At 46.7% G+C, this 21,125-nt stretch overlaps 1 protein-coding gene across 1 annotated transcript in view; it reads left to right on the top strand.

Annotated features, from left to right (window-relative positions):
• Window positions 1–21,125, top strand: part of LOC137533843 (inactive pancreatic lipase-related protein 1-like) — a 69,573-nt gene that overhangs the window by 31,885 nt on the left and 16,563 nt on the right. Inside the window, exons 8-10 of the mRNA XM_068255087.1 lie at window positions 8,814–8,933; window positions 11,372–11,488; window positions 15,328–15,452. Coding sequence (XP_068111188.1) covers window positions 8,814–8,933; window positions 11,372–11,488; window positions 15,328–15,452 — 362 coding nt within the window. The remainder of the gene's footprint in view (window positions 1–8,813; window positions 8,934–11,371; window positions 11,489–15,327; window positions 15,453–21,125) is intronic.

Genomic DNA, 21,125 nt, shown 5'->3' with positions numbered 1-21,125 from the left:
GCTCAGGGCGCCAGCATCCAGGGGGCACACGTGTTGTGCATTCAACTGGCCCTGGCCGCATTTCTATCTGGTGGCTCAGGGGTTGTCTGTGGCTGCTGCGAGTGGTAGCTCCGCCTCCTGGTGCCGCTGGGGGATCTGCTTGTATACTATACACTATTTCTCTGCCTAGCTATATACATTAAATGGTGATCGATATATATATATATATATATATACACACACACACACACACATTAAGGGGGGGATCTGCCTATATACACCAATGGGGGGGGTCTACCTATATACACCAAAAGGGATCGGCCTACATACTCTAAAGCGGTGGGGGGATCTGCTTATATACACAAAAAAGGGCATCTGGCTAATTAACCTCCTTAGCGGTAACCCCATGCTGGACATGGGGTAAGCCGCCGCGGAGGATATCTCAGGCCCTGCTGGGCCGATTTGCATTTTTTTTTTCAAACACGCAGCTAGCACTTTGCTAGCTGCGTGTTTGGTCCGATCGCCGCCGCGCACAAGTGCTGGCGCAAGCCGCCGCTGGCGCAAGCGCGCCGGCGGCGATCAGACAGTACGAGGGGACGCCGCGGGGAGGGGGGAAGCATGTAGCTAGCGCTAGGCTAGCTACATGCTAAAAAAAATAAAGGTTAAAAAAAAACCCTCCCGTGGCCCTGAGGCTTTGGGAATTATACCGCCAGGAAGGTCAATGATACACTAAAGGGGGATCTGCCTCTATACACTAAGGCGGGGGGGATCTGCCTATATATACTAAAGGGGGATCAGCCTATATACACTAAAAGGGGGGGGTGATCTGCCTATATACACTAAGGGGGGGGGGAATCTCCTTATATACACCCAAAGGGGGATCTGCTTATATACACTGAAGGGGATCTTGCACATATGGCATGTGTGTGTGCGTGCCTGCGCATGAAGAGCATGAATGGGGGGGGGCACCAAAATCTGGTTACGCTCAGGGAGCAGTGAAACCTAAGGCCAGCCCTGGTCCAAGGTAATTATAAAAAAAAAAATCTACTTACCTGGGGCTACCTCCAGCCCCTGGCAGCAGTCCTGTGCCCTCCCCGCAGCTCCCCTCCCAGCTGGTGGCCTGGGGTCCCCTCCGGTGTAGAAGCCAACCTCGCCAGGTCATCCTCTCTTGTGCCTGCGCGAGCACTGCTGTCAATCACACTGACGTTGTCTGGAGTATACTGTGCAGGCGCAGTAGTTCTGCACTTGCATAGAACACTCCAGATAACATCAGCCCGACCGAGAGGGGCTCTCGCGCAGGCGCAGTAGATCTACACCATAGGGGACCCTGGGCCAGCGGATGGAAGCGGAGCTGTGGGGAGGGACATATTGGCTGTCAGGGGCTGGAGGAAGCCCCTGTGTAAGTAGTTTTTTGTTTTTATACACCTTGCATCTGTCCTTTAAGGGCTTCATTTTATGACTTCTTTCTGAACAGCAGCTATGACAAACCTGCTGTAAGGGATCGATCCTCTCGGCCGCAGTATGGTCTGAGGCGGCGACAGAGGTAGAGTCAACTGACACTTAGGCAGGGGTTTATGTAATAGATATTAATGTGTGGATGCTGCTGACCCTGGCTGGGACTGAGCCCTAGTCTCTCACGTCAAAAGGCAGTGCTCTTGGCCACTATGCTATAGCTGAGACACAGTCAGGATGTTTTGCTGTTAGTACTGGTTACTCAGCTGACATGTATTGCCACCCGTGTCAGCTGATCTCACTCTCTCAGCTGATACTTAAACAGCGTGTGATTGGCTGTTGTGTGCATGTGGCCGGCCACTGATTGGATGTAGGGATGGTCGTAGTCAGCCAACTTCGCTACGCTGGAACTACGCGTAGTTCTAAGCAATTACGCTTCGCAAACTACGGTTTCGAAAACAGAAATTTCGCTACGTTTGCATTTAGTAGACTACACATTAAAATACGGAAGCTTTGGAAGCTTTGCGTAGTGCGAAGCGTAGTGTATGCAGACGCTTATGCCCTTATGCGGAAAAATTTCCACAATAATCCGCTAAATATGCGCATGTGTGAACTAATATATGCGTACATTCAACCTTCCAATGCGGAATTGTATACATATAGAAGGGCAATAATATTTCTGCGCATGCGCAATGATCCGTATAGACGCAGTTACCGCACGCGTAGTTTACTTCGCAATACATACATCAACTACGCGTAGCGGGCGAAGCTTCGAATAGCGGTACTACGACTACGCGGAAATACGTACGCAAAGTTTTTAAACTTTGTCTATGAACTACGATGAGTAGTTGCAGACTACAACGCGTAGATTCGCACTGGCGTAGTTTACGAGCAACCCTGATTGGATGCAGTCAGTATTTAAACCTTGCTGTGACACTTGCATCTTGCCCGTGATAGCTCTAGCTTGCTGGTTGCTGGATGCTCTGTTTACCTGCTGTTACTATATCGGATTATCTGGACCTTGACCTCTGCTCGTTTACTGGATCTCCCTTGTCTGCTGCCTGAACTGACTTCTTGCCTGGATTATCAGTACAGCTGTTTGCTGCCTGGTTTGACCTCCGATATGTTTTTGACCTCTCTTTGCCTAGCCCTCCTGTACTGCAATATATCTGCCCACCCGTGTATGACTCTGGACTGTTACTGGACTTTGCTAACTCTGAATCCTTGTTTGGTCTGGAAGTTTATTCGCTCACACAGCATTCAGCTCCAATACCATGCTCACTAATGGCCTGCGTGTAACCAAAGTCGGGTAGGTGATGTCTCCTCAAATCCCGTTCAAGCGGGAACGTGCCACATACGGTGAAGTGTGTGGAGGTAGATTGGGGCATTGGAGCTGATTCGTGGGTGGATATTCCTACAGTCCTGACACCTGCCTTTCTGAACGGATAAACAAATAGAAGTAAGGCCCCTTTTCACTCACATTTTTACATTTAATTTTTATTGGTTATTTTTCAGCGATTGCGATTCTAGTGATCAACAATTGTGTTACAATTGCCAGGAAAATGCTGCATGCAGCGCGTTTGCAATTGGCGATAATCACAAATGCGCCTCAATTACTGCAGTGTGAGTAATTCCATGGCTGAATGCCAGGGGAAGGCCTGGACAAGCCTTCAGGGCTACAACATAGCACTAGCATCAGTGTTGCTTGCGAATTTTTGCCCAAGTCATTTTCGCATCGAAAATCCTGAGCTGGAGGGGTAGCAGGCAGAAAGGGGGTATTGGGCCTAGCGGTGGGGAGGGGGGTCGGACCCCCCCCTCCCTCGCCTGGGTCCCCCGATCTGCGCTCCTCCTCCAGCGTTAACTACCAGCCTGCATATGATGAAGAGGCAACGGGCGGGGGAATCACTCACCTCTTCCGCGTTCCATCGTGCGCTCCACTGACGTCACTTCCTGCAAGACCGTCCACATACAATACAGTGGGCGGCGTTGCGGGAAGTGACTTCAGTGGAGCACATGATGGACCGCGGAAGAGGTGAGTGATTCCCCCGCCCGTTGCCTCTTCATCATATGCAGGCTGGTAGTTAACGCTGGAGGAGGAGCACAGATCGGGGGACCCAGGCGAGGGAGGGGTCCGACCCACCTCCCCACCGCTAGGCCCAATACCCCCTTTCTGTCAGCTACCCCTCCAGCTCGGCGGGCGGCCCCCCAGCAGCGGGTGCTGCCCCCCCAGATCTGCCGCCTGAGGCAAATGTTTCACCCCGCCTCATGAGCGGGCCGGCCCTGAGTCCTGTTTAAAAGCCGTGTCCTCCTGGCCGCCCTTTCCATAGCAGTAACCGAACCGCATTAAACTGATAGATCAGGGACTGGAGCTTTACCAAAACTTTTTTTGTTTGTTTTTTAATTTCATATTATGAAACTTGAAGTTATGAAAACATTAGAGTTGCAAATCACCAAAAACAGTCCAAGACCAAGAAGTGGTACTGAAGTCTTTGATTATGACCAACATGATGGTAGGCGCGGTAGAGGTGACCTAACTCATGAGTATATGGCAAACCCTCAGGGGTCATAAAGAGGTGCATTCTGTGCACTCGGGTCTAGGCCAAATTCTAGAGCACAGGTGTTGAAATTGAGAAATGTGTTTAATTTGATGAACCCCACTTTTCCTGATTGAGTCCCATCTTTAGGACCAGGCCAATTTTCTTGACTTTGCTTAAAGAGAATCTGTGTTGTTAAAATCGCACAAAAGTAAACATACCAGTGCATTAGGGGACATCTCCTATTACCCTCTGACACAATTTCGCCGCTCCTCGCCACATTAAAAGTGGTTAAAAACAGTTTTTAAAAGTTTGTTTATAAACAAACAAAATGGCCACCAAAACAGGAAGTAGGTTGATGTACAGTATGTCCACACATAGAAAATACATCCATACACAAGCAGGCTGTATACACCCTTCCTTTTGAATCTCAAGAGATCATTGTGTGTTTCTTCCCCCCTGCAGTTCTCATGCACTGAAGTTTCAGGCTGCTTGTTTTTCTCCTGCAAATAGCTTTGCCCTTGTCTGTAATTCTTCAGTATGTGAAAGCTAGAGATGGGCCGAACGGTTCGCCGGCGAACGGTTCCAGGCGAACTTTGGGGGTTCGCGTTCGCCTGCATCAGGCGAACTTTTGCGGAAGTTCGATTCGCCCCATAATGCTGTATTGAGCAAAATTTTTAGCCTCCATTTCACTGTCAGCAGACATGTTATTGTCAAACACACTGCTTTCAGTGCTAGAGAACCCGTCCACCCTCCCTTCAAGCTAGGTCCTTTATACCATTTGACTGGCTACACTAATTAGTTATGGGACAGCTGCTACACACTCTGCTAGGGAGATTTTAATTGGCCTCCCTCCTCCCTTCTCCCTCCTCCCTTCTCCCTCCTCCCTTCTCCCTCCTCCCTTCTCCCTCCTCCCTTCTCCCTCCTCCCTTCTCCCTCCTCCCTTCTCCCTCCTCCCTTCTCCCTTCTCCCTTCTCCCTCCTCCCTTCTCCCTCCTCCCTCCTCCCTTCTCCCTCCTCCCTTCTCCCTTCTCCCTCCTCCCTCCTCCCTTCTCCCTTCTCCCTCCTCCCTTCTCCCTTCTCCCTCCTCCCTTCTCCCTCCTCCCTCTCTCCCTCTCTCCCTCCTCCCTCCTCCCTCTCTCCCTCCTCCCTCTCTCCCTCCTCCCTTCTCCCTCCTCCCTTCTCCCTCCTCCCTTCTCCCTCCTCCCTCCTCCCTTCTCCCTCCTCCCTCTCTCCCTCCTCCCTTCTCCCTCCTCCCTCCTCCCTTCTCCCTCCTCCCTTCTCCCTCCTCCCTTCTCCCTCCTCCCTTCTCCCTCCTCCCTTCTCCCTCCTCCCTTCTCCCTTCTCCCTTCTCCCTTCTCCCTCCTCCCTTCTCCCTCCTCCCTCCTCCCTTCTCCCTCCTCCCTTCTCCCTTCTCCCTCCTCCCTCCTCCCTTCTCCCTTCTCCCTCCTCCCTTCTCCCTTCTCCCTCCTCCCTTCTCCCTCCTCCCTCTCTCCCTCTCTCCCTCCTCCCTCCTCCCTCTCTCCCTCCTCCCTCTCTCCCTCCTCCCTTCTCCCTCCTCCCTTCTCCCTCCTCCCTTCTCCCTCCTCCCTCCTCCCTTCTCCCTCCTCCCTCTCTCCCTCCTCCCTTCTCCCTCCTCCCTCCTCCCTTCTCCCTCCTCCCTTCTACCCTTCTACCCTTCTACCTATTCCCTCCTCCCTCCTACCGGAGGGAGGAGGGTCTCTTCTGCCAGGGAATTATACTATTTTAAAAACCAGTATACATCATACCATAGCTGGGAATACATACATGAGTATACATCATACCATAGCTGGGGATACATACATGAGTATACATCATACCATAGCTGGGAATCGAACCCAGATCTCACTGTGTGGTGGGCATGTCACCCTAAGCACTGTACCACTACAGAAGTAAGTGAAGCTAGCCTAAAATTTAACATTTATGCTCAATGCAATAGAACCATTAGGTTGCTTAAAGGAGAACTGTAGTGAGAGGTATATGCAGGGCCGGCCCTAGACTTTTTGCCGCCTGAGGCAAAATTAGAAAAAAAATCGCTCCCCCCCCCCCCCCCCCGTGGGTGGGGGGGGGGGGGTGGTGCCGCCGAGCTGGAGGGGTAGCTAGCAGAAAGGGGGTATTGGGCCTAGCGGCGGGGAGGGGGGTCGGACCCCCCCCCTCCCTCGCCTGGGTCCCCCGATCTGCGCTCCTTCTCCAGCGTAAAGTACCAGCCAACCTGTCCTGCATATGAGAAGAGGCAACGGGCGGGGGAATCACTCACCTTCCGCGTTCCATCGTGCGCTCCACCGACGTCACTTCCTGCAAGGCCGTCCACTTACAATACAGTGGGCGGCGTTGCCGGAAGTGACGTCAGTGGAGCACGCGATGGAACGCGGAAGGTGAGTGATTCCCCCGCCCGTTGCCTCTTCTCATATGCACGCTGGCTGGTACTTTACGCTGGAGGAGGAGCGCAGATCGGGGGACCCAGGCGAGGGAGGGGGGGGTCCGACCCCCCTCCCCGCCGCTAGGCCCAATACCCCCTTTCTGCCCGCTACCCCTCCAGCTCGGCGGGCGGCCCCAGCGTCCATGGACGGGCGGGTGCCGCCCCCCCAGATCTGCCGCCTGAGGCAAATGTTTCACCCCGCCTCATGAGCGGGCCGGCCCTGGGTATATGGAGGCTGCCATATTGATTTCCTTTTAAGCTATACCAGTTGCCTGGCAGCCCTGCTGATCTATTTGGCTGCAGTAGTGTGAATCACACCAGAAACAAGCATGCAGCTAATCTTGTCAGATCTTACAAAAATGTCAAACACCAGATCATACCATAGCTGGGAATCGAACCCAGATCTCACTGTGTGGTGGGCACATCACCCTAAGCACTGTACCACTACAGAAGTAAGTGAAGCTAGCCTAAAATTTAACATTTATGCTCAATGCAATAGAACCATTAGGTTGCTTAAAGGAGAACTGTAGTGAGAGGTATATGGAGGCTGCCATATTGATTTCCTTTTAAGCTATACCAGTTGCCTGGCAGCCCTGCTGATCTATTTGGCTGCAGTAATAATAATAATCCAAACATTTGTATAGTGCTTTTCTCCTGTCGGACTCAAAGCGCTCAAGAGCTGCAAGCCACAGGGACGCGCTCAAGAGGCCTATCATTTTTCCAGTTGATAGAATTTTTTTAAACTTTCAAAGTTCGCCTCCCCATTGAAGTCTATTGCGGTTCGCGAACTTTTTCGCGAACCGAACCTTTCGCGGAAGTTCGCGAACAGGGTTCGCGAACTTAAAATCGGAGGTTCGGCCCAACTCTAGTGAAAGCCCAGCCAGCTCAGAGGACGATTTATCCAGCTTGTAAAAGATAAGAGAGAAGAGAGAAGCTGCTCTAATCTAAATAATACACAGGCAGTGTGCATAAAGGGGCCTGGAAAGGTGAGTTCATAGCAGAACCACAACACTGAAGAACTTGGCAGCCTTCCAGACACAGGCCGACAAGTCTGACAGGGGAAAGATACATTGATTTATTACAGAGATAGTGATAGCAGAAAGTGCTGCAGTAAAGCAGAACACATTAGAATAGCTTTTGGAACTAGTAGGATGATAAAAAACAGGATGCAATTTTTGTTACGGAGTCTCTTTAAGATGAAATATCTCTGGCAATTTTTAGTACACCCAAATATATTTAGTCTTGTTTTTTTTTTTTTTCAAGACAAATAGGACTTTCTTTTGATATAATTTAATTATACAAGATCTGTAATTTGCTTGTTCTTTTAAGGGAAAATGTGCATAACATTTTTTTTAAAAATCATTTTCTGAATTTTTCAACCAAAAATATGTAATTATCTCAAATTACAGCAGTAAAACTTTTAAGGAAAAGGCATGATCCATATGTTTTCTATGCAGAAATGTCAAAATTATGTAGATCACTTATTTTTTAGGTACTTTGCAGGGGCGCTAAATATAGGTGAAAATTAAGATTTGAAGAGAGAAAAAGCGATAATTATGCGATCCTAGTGATCAGATTATCAGGAGCCAATCAAAATCCCTTTACAGTCATTACAGATGGTGTCATCTGTCAAAGCGTGCAAGAATTTTGCAGTAAAAATCTACTGTGTGTCAGAAACTAGCGTTCATATAAGGCCAGTTAATTTTACTATGGGCGGTTCTGAAGTGGTTTAAGCTATGCCAAAAATGTGTGAGGACCTCGGCCCTTCAGGACTGGAATTCAACACCCTTATTCTAGAGCTTTATAGCAGATTTCTTCTCTATTCCCCAAACCCATGGTTGAGCCATGGTAATGATTAGCTGGCCCCTCCTAGAGACCCTCCTTTTGCCAACTAACACGTATAGAGAAGGGGGTTCACATTGATGACTCACTGGTCCCTCTCCTAAACATGAATGAAGAAAGAGCCAAAATAATGTTAATAGTGCCATGGAGGATTTGACAATCACAACAACACAAAAAAGCCATCCATATAGCCAATAATAAATGCTAGGAACAACAACGTCCATAAAGTACAAGTAAAGTTTATTAGGGACGTATAGGTGGTACTATTTGCATATTATTGATTTATATGACCATTATTGTATGAGTCTTTTTGCGACATTGGATCTACGCTCCTTGCTGTGTTTTTAATGTTTTTGAAGGAGACACCGTCCATAATAAACTTTACTTGTACTTTATGGACTTTGTTGTTCCTAGCATTTATTATTGGCTATATGGATGGCTTTTTTGTGTTGTTGTTACTGGTCCCTCTCATCTGGTCCCTCTAAGTAATATATTCTGTAAAGACCATTTCCAGCAATGTTATTAAAACCCAGATACAATGCAGTCATTCATTTCTGTTTCTTCTAGGGATGGATCCAGCTTCATACCTGTTTATTGGAGCTGCAGACAAAGATAAACTAGACCGCAGTGATGCTAAAGTGGTTGTGATTATACACACAGATATAGCGACAATCATAAACAATCTAGGTATGGAATATAATGGTTTATTAACTAATTTATTTGTGCTTAGCTGTAGTGTACTATTGTAGGAGCACCCAATGGTGGGGTCAGTGAATAATGGCGCACAGCGCCTATGCATAAAAATGGCGCTGCATTAAAAAGATACGCTTATCGCTATTTATCGTTAGTACTGCATATTAATGGCACACATGGAAAAAAGAAGAAAAACGGCACACACTAACGTTATTTATCAATAGTGGCACACACTAACGTTATTTATCAATAGTGGCACACACTAATGTTATTTATCAATAGTGGCACACACTAACGTTATTTATCAATAGTGCTGTTCATTTGCCAAACAGCAAACGTTATTGCCCACAGTAACGTTATTTATCAATAGCGCCCTACATAAGCCAAACTGCAGATGTTATTTAACTGCAAAACGGTGAATGGATTTATTGTAACACTGTCAAGGTTAGGGTGAGGCACCACTGGGGGGGTCTTAGGGTTAGGCACCACCAGGGGGGTGGTTAGGGTTAGGCACTACCAGGGGGGGTTTAGAAGTTAGGGATAGGTACAGAGAGGGTTCTTTGTGTTAACGCTAAATAACGATAAGGCTTTAGCACTAAATAACAATAAGGCTTTAACGTTAAATAACAATAAGGCTTTAACGTTAAATAGCGATAAGCGGTAAACGGATTAGCGGCAACACCGTGCGCCATTATTCCCAGGCGCCATTTTCAGATGGATCCCCCACTGGTAGCAGGAAATTTGGGCACCCTCGGCTAATGGACAATTTGGGCACCCCATAGATGCTAATGCAAATATCATTAATACGGTACCCAAAACAGAAATTTGGATGCCGATAAATATGATTTTCAATATTAGAACGTTATCGTTTTTTAAATATGGCAATGTGCTCTTTTTTCAAACCAAAAAGCTAACGTCACCATATAACCTACACCACCATCCCCTATAAAACATGGTGGACTCTTATAATGTAACTGAAGAGCCTATCAATGTCACCTTGCCATGTCCTATCATGTCCCTCCCTGTCCACCTATCTTCCTAACCCCCCTCACCCCAATACACTGTTAACAACCATAGGATGTAAACCCCTTAGTTATCCTACCACCTTACTATAGCCACTCTCTTGTTCACCTGACCTGCCAATCACAACTACCAGTGCCTCGAAACCACCTCACTATTATCTCCCCCCTGTTTCCCCTGAACCGCAAATCCTTAATTTCTCTTTCCGCCCTTGATGGAGACCAACACCGCCTTCACCCAGAAGGCCAACACAGCCACCACCCAGAGAAAAGTGTAGCAGAGGCTAGTCTTCCATTGCCAACTAAAGAAATTGGTTGGTTCTTCTTTAAACTAGCTTCTCAATGCAAAGCAATGTAGAATGCAGGAGAAACAGATATTAATCATAAGATCTCATAGCTAATGGCGCCCTTGGCTATTACATACCAAGAATAAAGGAAAACGTTTACTGACAACTTCCTTTTACAAACACAGGACATAGCAAGGCCTTTGTTACTAAAACACACTGCTATTTTGTGGTTATAGCTGGTAGTGGTTAGCGCTCTTGCCTTGCCCTGGATCGAACCCCAGGGCACTATCTACATGTATGTTCAGTTTGAAGAGATATAGTGGAGCACTTCTCTTGTAAATGATGTGATGTGCCTCGGTTAAGCCAGCCACACTCTGGCTTTTAAGTAGTTTCCAATGGATGAAACCGGCACCATCTGGTAAGTATAAGCTCTTTTATGGATGAAACCGGCACCATCTGGTAAGAGCTTATACTTACCAGATGGTGCCGGTTTCATCCATTGGAAACTGTATGTTCAGTTTGTAAATTTGCATGTTCTACCCGTGTCTGTGTGTGGGTTTCCACTGGGCATTCTGGTTTCATCCCGCATCCCAAAAACATACAGATAGGCTAACTGGCTTCTCCCTAAAATTAACCCTAGACTATAATACATACACTACACAATACATATATGGGCATTTAACTTCAGTGATTAGACTATGAGCCCCTCTGAGGGACAGTTAAGGGGCAACAAAATATACTGTACTCTGTACAGCACTGCAGAAGATGTCAGTGCTACATAAATACTAAATAATAATGATAGATATCCACACAATAGACTGTTGTTGCTAAATACATTTCAACAGTAGATGGTTTCTGTCCTGCATATTCTGGTACTGCGGGTGCAACTGCACATGCTGTGCCTTTAAATTTACAGAGAGGCTTTTTCTTCAACCATCTTAAAGGTGCTGCTTGGTAATGAGCACCTACCATGCTACTTATTTGTGATAATATTTCGTCCACAGATTCTCTAGTGTCCCCATACAATATCACCTTCTTACTTCACAAATTATTTTAGCTCCAAGCAGATAACAATTTAAGAACTCATCTATAAACCTGGCAATTGTATATCTGTTTCTCGTTGTAGCACTTCATGGCTTTGGCACTACCGATCTCAACGCTCACATTGACATTATTGTAAATGGAGGAAGAGACCAACCAGGATGTCCAAAGAGCCCTTTGGTTCTACTTACTAATCTTAAAGGTAACATATTTTTTCACTGTTACCTGTGTTACTTTCTGCACATCTGAACAGGGCAGGCACTACAATAAAGGCAAAGGGGGCAATTACCCCGGGGCCCCCGGTCCGTACGGGCCCCCAGGCATCCCTCTTTGCGGATTTAAAAAATGTCCTCCTGGTGCTGCCCTCTCTTTTGCCCCATTCAGATAAGACCTTCAGATTAGCGCAGCGACGGATAGACCTACTGTCTGCGCGAGGCCTAAGGCAGACAGTACCGCTCTGCTGCAGAGTCATATGCTGTGGCTGCTCTGCCTCAAGTCACGCTGTGAACTTCAGGCATGTCAGTCGCCGCGCTCATCTGCAGGTCTGCTGACAGTCCAGTCACCGCGCTGATCTCGAGGGCAGAGATAATAAGGGGGAGGGAGGGGAGGCTGCACACTTCTACCTATACTTAGGGGCACTATTATACTTATACTGGGGGCACTATTACATCTATACTGCGGGCACTATTATACCTATACTGGGGGCACTATTACGCATATACTGGGGGGCACTACCATACCTATACTGGGGCACTATTATACCTATACTGGGGGGACTATTACACCTATACTGGGGGCAATAGTACTATACCTGTACTGGGGGCACCATTTCATATATACTAGGGTCGCTATAATACCTATACCGGGGGCAATATTGTACCTGTACTGGGGGCACTACTATAACTGTACTGGGGGCACTATTACACCTATACTGGGGACACTACAATACCTATACTAGGGTTGCTATTATACCGATACCGGGAACACTAAAATACTTATACTGGGGGCACTATTACACTTATACTGGGGGCACTAATGTACCTGTACTGGGAGCACTATTTCATCTATACTGGGACACTGTCATACCTACACTGAGAGCACTACTATACCTGAACTGGGGGCACTACTATACCTATACTGGGGGCACTACTATACCTATACTGGGGCACTATTACACCTATACTGGGGGCACTACTATACCTATACTGGGGGCACTATTACACCTATACTGGGGGCACTATTACACCTATACTGGGGGCACTATTACACCTATACTGGCGGCACTATTACACCTATACTCGGGGCACTATAACACCTATACTAGGGTCACTATTATACCTGTACTGGAGGCACTATTACACCTATACTGAGGACTCTATTACACCCATACTGGGGGCACTACACTGTTGTACCTATAGAAACAAAATAGCGACAGGGGAACCAGACATTTGATCGCTGTTGACAATGTCCAAAAGTCCACACAGAAAAACTATTAAAAATCAGCGCAGGTCATGAGGTGAGTCCTTGGTTTCACCATCAACTATATTTCACCACAGAGGTCATCCAATTCATATATCCATATGGTGGGGTATTACCCAAAGGAATAAAAGGAGCTTACCAGCTGCTGACAACCCTCGTTATGAGGTTGTATGTCTCACGTTCAATAGTAAAAGGAACCAGGAAAACGACCAAGATCCGAACTTCCAACACTAATTAACTTAGTTCAGGTGTACCATCCAGAAGTCCAATGTATTGGATTGCGGAGACACCGCCGCGCGGTCTGGCAGCGGGGCGGCTGTCTCCGCATTCAGACCGGCGGTTTCCGCACAGCAGCATGCGTCTGGTGTGTTTGAGCCTAGTAGTGCACACAGATGGAGAGCTACGTGCGCGCGCTAGGAGGAAGGACCTTTATGCCAATAGGAGAGGGTTCAGTTGATCAGGATGATCTTCTGATCCCAGCGTAGTAGGTAATTGGCTAAGTGGGGCTGGGCGGCGCTGAGGAGCGCTGCTCTATATATACTTCTTGCCTGTCAATTGCTGGTTGTCTGCCGCTGCGAATACTTACGTGTGAGCACTCAGACCAGTCAGATCCCACAGTGTGTTAGAACCAGGAGGACCTGGGAATTCACACTTAACCAGAATACGTTTGTGTTCTATGTTAGACCAGTTCCAGGGTGTTGTGACCACGGACCTCACACCCAAGCTTAGGGATGCTGTGTCATTGCTGTGTTATACTTTAGACCAGTTCCAGGGTGTTGTGACCACGGACCTCACACCCAAGCTTAGGGATACTGTGTCATTGCTGTGTTATACTTTAGACTAGTTCCAGGGTGTTGTGACCAAGGACCTCACACCCAAGCTTAGGGATACTGTGTCATTGCTGTGTTATACTTTAGACCAGTTCCAGGGTGTTGTGACCAAGGACCTCATACCCAAGCTTAGGGACACTGTGTCATTACTGTGTTATACTTTAGACCAGTTCCAGGGTGTCGTGACCAAGGACCTCACACCCAAGTTTAGGGACTCTGTGTCATTACTGTGTTATACTCTAGACTAGTTCCCGGGTGTCGAGATCAAGGAGCTCACACCCCAGTCTAGGACTCCGTTAGATTTATATGTTATGACTATTTGCTTTGTTGACCTTTCTCTGGCTTTCTGATTTGGTACCTCTGCATATCTGTCTACCTGTTGCCAGACCCTGCCTGTAACCGGTTACCGAATCAATCTTCTGTCTCTGTACCACATCTGCTCGTGTGTTGCCGACCTGGCCTGCCCGACTATCCTAGCTGTCACTCTCCCTGAGTGCTCAGCCTATCAGTATTAGCAGTGACACCATTCCATCAGGTGTCAGCTGCAACCAGGACTCCCGGTCCTCAGAGAGTCCGGCCTGTTAGCAGCCAGATGTCCCATCCTCTGGCTGCAGTTCAGTTCACCATCTAATACTGTTATCCCTGGTTACCAGGTCCTCACAATCAAGAGATAGTTTCTGTACTGCCCAGGGCCACCTGCCCCTCAGGTGGCTCTTGGCCAAGTCTCTTATATCTCCCGCTCCTCGGGAGATATCCTCCAGTTCATCAAGCACATGGGCCTCAATTCACGAAGCTTATCTCCTGTCTTTAATAACTCTTCTAGAGTTATCACCATGGTGATAAGGCATGTAGTATTCTGGAAACATTTTACCTCAGGCAAACCTAAAGTTAACTCTTCTGTCTTTAAGTTAACTCTTATTTGTTACTTTATCTGTTTATTAACTGCGTGTGAAAATAACTACAGAGGAGGTAAATTAACTACAGAGGAGGTAAATTAACTACAGAAGAGATAACTTAAGGAATGAAGAGATAAAATAACTCTCTCACTGTGTGGAGGTAAGTTATCTCTTGCCTTATTATCTCCAGCATGATCTTAGTGAATTGAGGCCATGAACTCATTAGGTGTCCAGAGGTTAGTCATACCAGAGGAGCTGGTGGATACTAACAGTACGGAGCCCCTCACCAGAAACAAGGGCTCCCTGGTGAGAGTAGAGAGGTCAGACTAATCGATTCGGTAACAGACAGGCAGATAAGGTACAAATACAGAAGACAGGGGCAGAACAATATTCAGGCAGAGTCGGCAACAAGATCAAAATGGGCAAATGTACAGAATCAGAAGACTGAGGCAGAACAATATTCAGGCAGAGTCGGCAACAAGATCAGATAGGCAAAGGTACAGAATCAGAGAGAGCCACCCCTCGATCAGACCACAAAAATTATTGAACAAAAATAAAAGTGAGGGTTTATAGGCCCAGAAATAGTGATCAAGTATATAAATTGTAGCTTTTAATTACAATTCTACTTAATAGAGAGCTTTAACAAATACAGTAAAAAGTCCATCAGTCACATAGTCTTAACAGATGGTCTCAGAATGGAGAATAGTAATTAAAGGCTATGTTTTATATACTGGATTGCTATTTATGGGCCTATAGACCCTGACTTCTATTTTAATAAATCAGGCCGGGATCTTTATTTTTCACTTTCACTCTTTTTGTCTCTCTCTTCTACCCAGATTTTGCTGATACAACTGGCTGTAGCCATCAGAGGGTCCGCTACTACCTTATAGCTTCCATATTATATTTAAACATTAGTGCCTTCACTGCATATCCCGCCTCTTCCGTCAAAGACTTCAACAATGTAAGTTCTGATTTGTTAACAAGATGATGTAACTACTGATGTAGCTACTTTACCTGTTTCTATATAAATGGCTTTTAACCACTTCGCCATATCTGGACGCATATATCCGTCCAGATAGGCAGTGGTGCTGCAGCCGTGTGGTGTGCGCGATCGGGCGTGCGCCCGCGTGCGCTCCCGCTGCCTCCCGCTGCCCCCCCGATCAGTGAATGGGAATATAATTCCCATTCACCGATCTAAGTCCCCGGGAGAAATACCGACGCTTTCTCATCAGAGAGCGTGGTATTTCTGCCCCCAGAAAACTTCTTCTCTTCATTTTAGTTCCTAGATGCGACATCGTTCGCATCCAGGAATTTTTTGAATGTGGCCATCTTGTGGCCAAATAGTAAACTGCACCCACATACCTGTATTGAATAAAAAAATACATTATATTACATCTAAAATTGGCTATTTACCTCCCAAACTAAAATTACCCAAATACATTTTTGTATGAAAAAAAAATAAAAAAAATTACAATAAAAAAAAAAAACTACATAAATAGTTACCTAAGGGTCTGAACTTTTTAAATATACATGTCAAGAGAGTATCTTATTAAATTTTTTAAAATTATAAGCTTGTAAATAGTGATGGACGCAAATTGAAAAAATGCACCTTTATTTCTAAATAAAATATCGGCGCCATAAATTGTGATAGGGACGTAATTTAAATGGTGTAATAAGCGGGACAAATGGGCACATAAAATGCATGGGTTTTAATTACTGTAGCATGTATTAATTTTAAACTATAATGGCCAAAAACTCAGAAATAATGATTTTTTTCCATTTCTATCTTAATCTTCCTGTTAAAATGTATTTACAGTAAAGTGGCTCTTAGCAAAATGTACTACCTAAAGAAAGCCTAATTAGTGGCGGAAAAAACGAGATATAGATCAATTAATTTTGATAAGTAGCGATAAAGTTATTAGCGAATGAATGGGAGGTGAACATTGCTCGGATGCATAAGATTTTCGAAGCTGTAGGCTGAAGTGGTTAAGGATGATGGTATAGGAGGTTCAACCGTTCAATCAGGCGTTCCTTTGTTGTTTCCAAAACTTAGACTGTATATTATTTTAATTATTAGAGGGATTGTCAGCCAAAAAAATCAAATTCCATTTACCCAGTATGCTGTTTATTATGCAGCCTGGAACCTCACCCTGCATTGCAAGCACTCCAATCTTTAGGTATCCATACACGTGTTCAACTTCCCGTCGATATACAGCAGATTCAATCACTGTGATCGACTCTGCTGTGAAATTGTTAACACAAACATTGACCAATTTCCATCTGACGTTGGTTGATTCAGTCGATCAGTCCACGCGGAAAATTTTGCATAATCGTCGGCGGGTTGAGTGCGTGTCTCTAGCGACTTTAAATTCGGCAATGACCGACACAGCATAGCGGCAATAATACCATCACCTGTCCACTGGCGCGAGTCCCTGGTCCGTGCTGTCACATCTTTATGCTGGACTTCTTCTCCAAGTCCTCTTCACTTCCTGTCCCTTCCTGTAACAAGCCGAAGTTCATGTCCTCTTCACTTCCTGTCCCTTCCTGTAACAAGCCGAAGTTCATGTCCTCTTCACTTCCTGTCCCTTCCTGTAACAAGCCGAAGTTCATGTCCTCTTCACTTCCTGTCCCTTCCTGTAACAAGCCGAAGTTCATGTCCTCTTCACTTCCTGTCCCTTCCTGTAACAAGCCGAAGTTCAAACAGTAGAGCGCCCTCTACTGTTTGAACTTTGGCTTGCCACAGGATGGGGCAGGAAGTGAAGAGGACACAGAGGACACCGGAAGAAGCAAGAGCACGGACCCGGGGACTGCGCTGGTGGACAGGTGATATTATTGCTGATGGCCTGGGGAGCGATTTCGTGATGAAATAAATTCAAAATCTGTGCGCAGTGTATGGGCAGCCAATAGAATCCCTCTGTGATCAGATTCCATCAGAGAGGGATCTATCTGTTGGTCGATCTGATGGCTATTGACCAGTGTATGGCTGCCTTAAAGAGGAGCTGTCAGCCATACTATCTCAGAAAAAAAACACATAGATAAGTAGATAAATACTTGCTCTACTTACATAACATATGTATTACACTGTCCACGTTTTGATTTTAGTGATTTTTCTGCAGTAAAAAAGAGAAAATCCTTCTTAGCATTTCCCATGCTAAGAGTGGCTATTTTGAAGCCAATTCTGATGTCATTTCCTCCTTTAGTCTATTCTGCCTGATTTGCCCGCCCTTCACTATAGAAAGTGCATTGTCTCAGCAAGAGAAATATTGGCCAATCTGAGAGGAACAGAGGCGTGGGAGGGGAAAATGGGAGGGAAAGAGGCTTCAGCCAATCAGGCTGCATTAGTTAAGTCTGAGGGGAAATGAAGCAAAAAAGGACAAGCCAGCATGCCCTGCAACTTCTTTTTTGTGTACCAAATTTTGTGTGTACCAAATAGTCAGGTAAACTTGGGAATGATCATTTATCAACAAGTATTATGATAGAGAACAGAGGCGCCAAAAGGATAAAAACAATATTTAAAAGTTTTAAAATTATTGCTTAGGAGGCAGTGGTGGACTCACCTCCCATAAGCAGACACAACGACTGTGTATTCACAAAAGGGAAATTTATTGGTATACTCCAATTAGGATCGCAACGCGTTTCGCAGGTCAAACCCGCTTCATCAGGCAATTATAGGAAGGAGCACACAACAGCAGTATGTCCAGATAGCACCTGGCGCCAGGTGCTATCTGGACATACTGCTGTTGTGTGCTCCTTCCTATAAAACGAAACGCGTTGCGATCCTAATTGGAGTATACCAATAAATTTCCCTTTTGTGAATACACAGTCGTTGTGTCTGCTTATGGGAGGTGAGTCCACCACTGCCTCCTAAGCAATAATTTTAAAACTTTTAAATATTGTTTTTATCCTTTTGGCGCCTCTGTTCTCTATCATAATACTGATTGTATCCACCTTTGGTGGAGGGGGATACCCCTTCTTCTTTTTCAAGCCTACAGAGAGCGACTTCTTAATCCTGAGTGGGGACAGGCTAATCTCCTCACCTGCCTACACAGTGGTTGCCTGGAGGTAACCCTGGTTTGTGAGTATACAATTCATACTCTTTCTAATAATCCAATTATCTTGACATACTACACCATATCGGGCTCTCGGTTCTTCTCTTTTTCATTTATCAACAAGAAAAGTAATACTGATTTTATTTTTTGGATTGCCTGGTTAGCAGAGAGAGAGGCAGATGCAAAAAGGGGAACTGCAGCAACTAGCGAGTTCTGAGATGGTAGCAAGATGGTAACAATTCCCTGTTCCACTCTGTATGTCCATCACTGGAAGCAAGGGCGATTCCTGGGAGTACATTTGAAAAAGGCGCCTGTTTAAAAGGGTGCAGGATAGCGGTAGTAGAATATTGCTAAATTTACCAAAACTCTACTACTTTATACATACAGTAAAATATTGGTAATATTTACCAATACTTTACTATGACCTAACCTCTCCCTACTCTCACACAGAACCCTCCCCAGGTGGTGCCAAACCTTAACCCTGCCCTGGTGGGTGCCTAACCTTACCCCTCCCCCCCCCCTCCTGGTGGGAAAACTAACCTTAAAGGCACACTATCAAACTAAGTGTTCTAAAATGACAATGTACAAATAATGTCTAAGTGTGCAAACATTTTCCTACTTTTCATGTTAAATATCAGAGGCAAAAGCTGCAATTCATTGTGTGTAGATTTAGCTATGTTTGGAATGTCTCATTTGCATAGGGGAATCTCTGCAGTTTAACATGGTAAGAACAGTGTAATATTGAAGCAGAGTTATACGCAATGGCTCTGGGGTCAGGTTTCACACACACAATTACAAGTGTTTATGTTGCACATAAGATACATTTCCTCTGCTTTCTGCAGAGAGCTCTCAGAGACAGGCAGCTGCTGAGAGCTTTCTCTCATACATAGGATTAACAGATGGGAGTATGAGGGAATCCCCCCCCCCACACTCTCATGGTTCACACAGCCTTCAGAATCAGTGTCAGAATGGTGTCCCCCATGGGTGTCTAACTTTAATGTTACAACACATCCTATTTAACCACTTGCTGACCGCCCACAGCCGATGGGTGGCGGCAAAGTGGTGCGCAGAACGACTGCAATACGCCCATCGGCGGCGGCTCATTCTGCGCTCTCTGGCCGGGGATCGTGCGCTCGTTGCGTGCGCATCCGCCGGCAATAGGCTCCGCCTTTCCGCGACATCAACCCGCCAGCTGTTCAGAAGCGCCGGCGGGTTGTTAATCCATGGATCGCCGCACAGCACTCCCTGTCTGCACCCAAGCACACTGATCTGCCCCCCCCCCTGCCCTCTGATCGCCCACAGTACTCCTCAGACACTCTCCACCCCCCAGACCCCTGTGTGCACCCAATCACCCCCCTAATCATCCATCAATCACTCCCTGTCACTATCTTTCAACGCTATTTTTTAGGTTAGGTCCTAAACTGTCCCCCTGGGGGCTCCTGATCACCCACCCCACACCCTCAGATCGCCCACAGACCGCCCTCAGATCGCCTCCGAAGTGCATTGTTTACATCTGTTCTCCCCTCTAATCACCCACTAATCACACATCAATCACCCATCAATCACCCCGTCACCACCTGTCACTGCTACCCATCAGATCAGGCCCTAATCTGCCCCTTGCGGGCACCCAATCACGCGCCCACACCCTCAGACCCCCCCCTTATCAATTTGCCAGTGCATTGCTTGCATATATTCTCCACTGTAATCACCTACTGATCACCTATCAATCACCCCGGCACTCCCTGTCACCACCTGTCACTGCTACCCATCAGATCAGACCCTAAACTTCCCCCTGCGGGCACCCAAACACCCGCCCACACCCTCAGATCACTCTCAGACCCCGCCTGAACACCTCTCCAGTACATTATTTACATCTGTTCTCCCCTCTAATCACCCATCAATCACCCCCTGTCACTGCTACCCATCATACCATCAGATCAGACACTCATCTGCCCCTTTGCGGGCACCCAATCACCAGCCCACACCCATGGATCGCCCTCAGACACCCCCCCCCCCCAATCACCTCCCCAGTGCATTGCTTGCATCTATTGCCCCCTCTAATCACACCTTGAGACACCCATCAATCATCTCCTGTCACCCCCTAGCACACCTACCCATCAGATCAGGCCCTAATTTGCCCCGTGTGGGCTCCTGATCACTCGGCCAAACCCTCAGATCCCCCTCAGACCCCCATCTGATCACCTCCCCAGTGCATTGATTGCATCAATTCTCCCCTCTAATCACCCCCTGAGACACCCATCAATCACCTCCTGTCACCCCCTAGCACTCCTATCTACCAGATCAGGCCCTAATCTGCCCCCTGCGGGCTTCTGATCACCCAGCCAAACCCTCACCCGCCCCACCGCAGTGACAGAATTTTTTTTTTCTGATCACTGCTGGTCTCTACGACTTAATTGTCGCTGAGACCAACCTTTATGCCACACAATACGCAACCGCCAATCCAAGAAGCTACCATGCCCAGCCTTTTCGGTGGAAACCACTCAAAGTTTCTGAACGTAACATTTTTTGGGGCCTTCTCCTTAACATAGGTCTAGTCAAAAAGAATGTATCGCGGTCTTATTGGT

The sequence above is a fragment of the Hyperolius riggenbachi genome, chromosome 10 (assembly GCF_040937935.1).
Source record: "Hyperolius riggenbachi isolate aHypRig1 chromosome 10, aHypRig1.pri, whole genome shotgun sequence".
In the NCBI taxonomy this organism is placed as follows: Eukaryota; Metazoa; Chordata; class Amphibia; order Anura; family Hyperoliidae; genus Hyperolius; species Hyperolius riggenbachi.
This window is presented reverse-complemented; position numbering and strand designations above follow the sequence as displayed.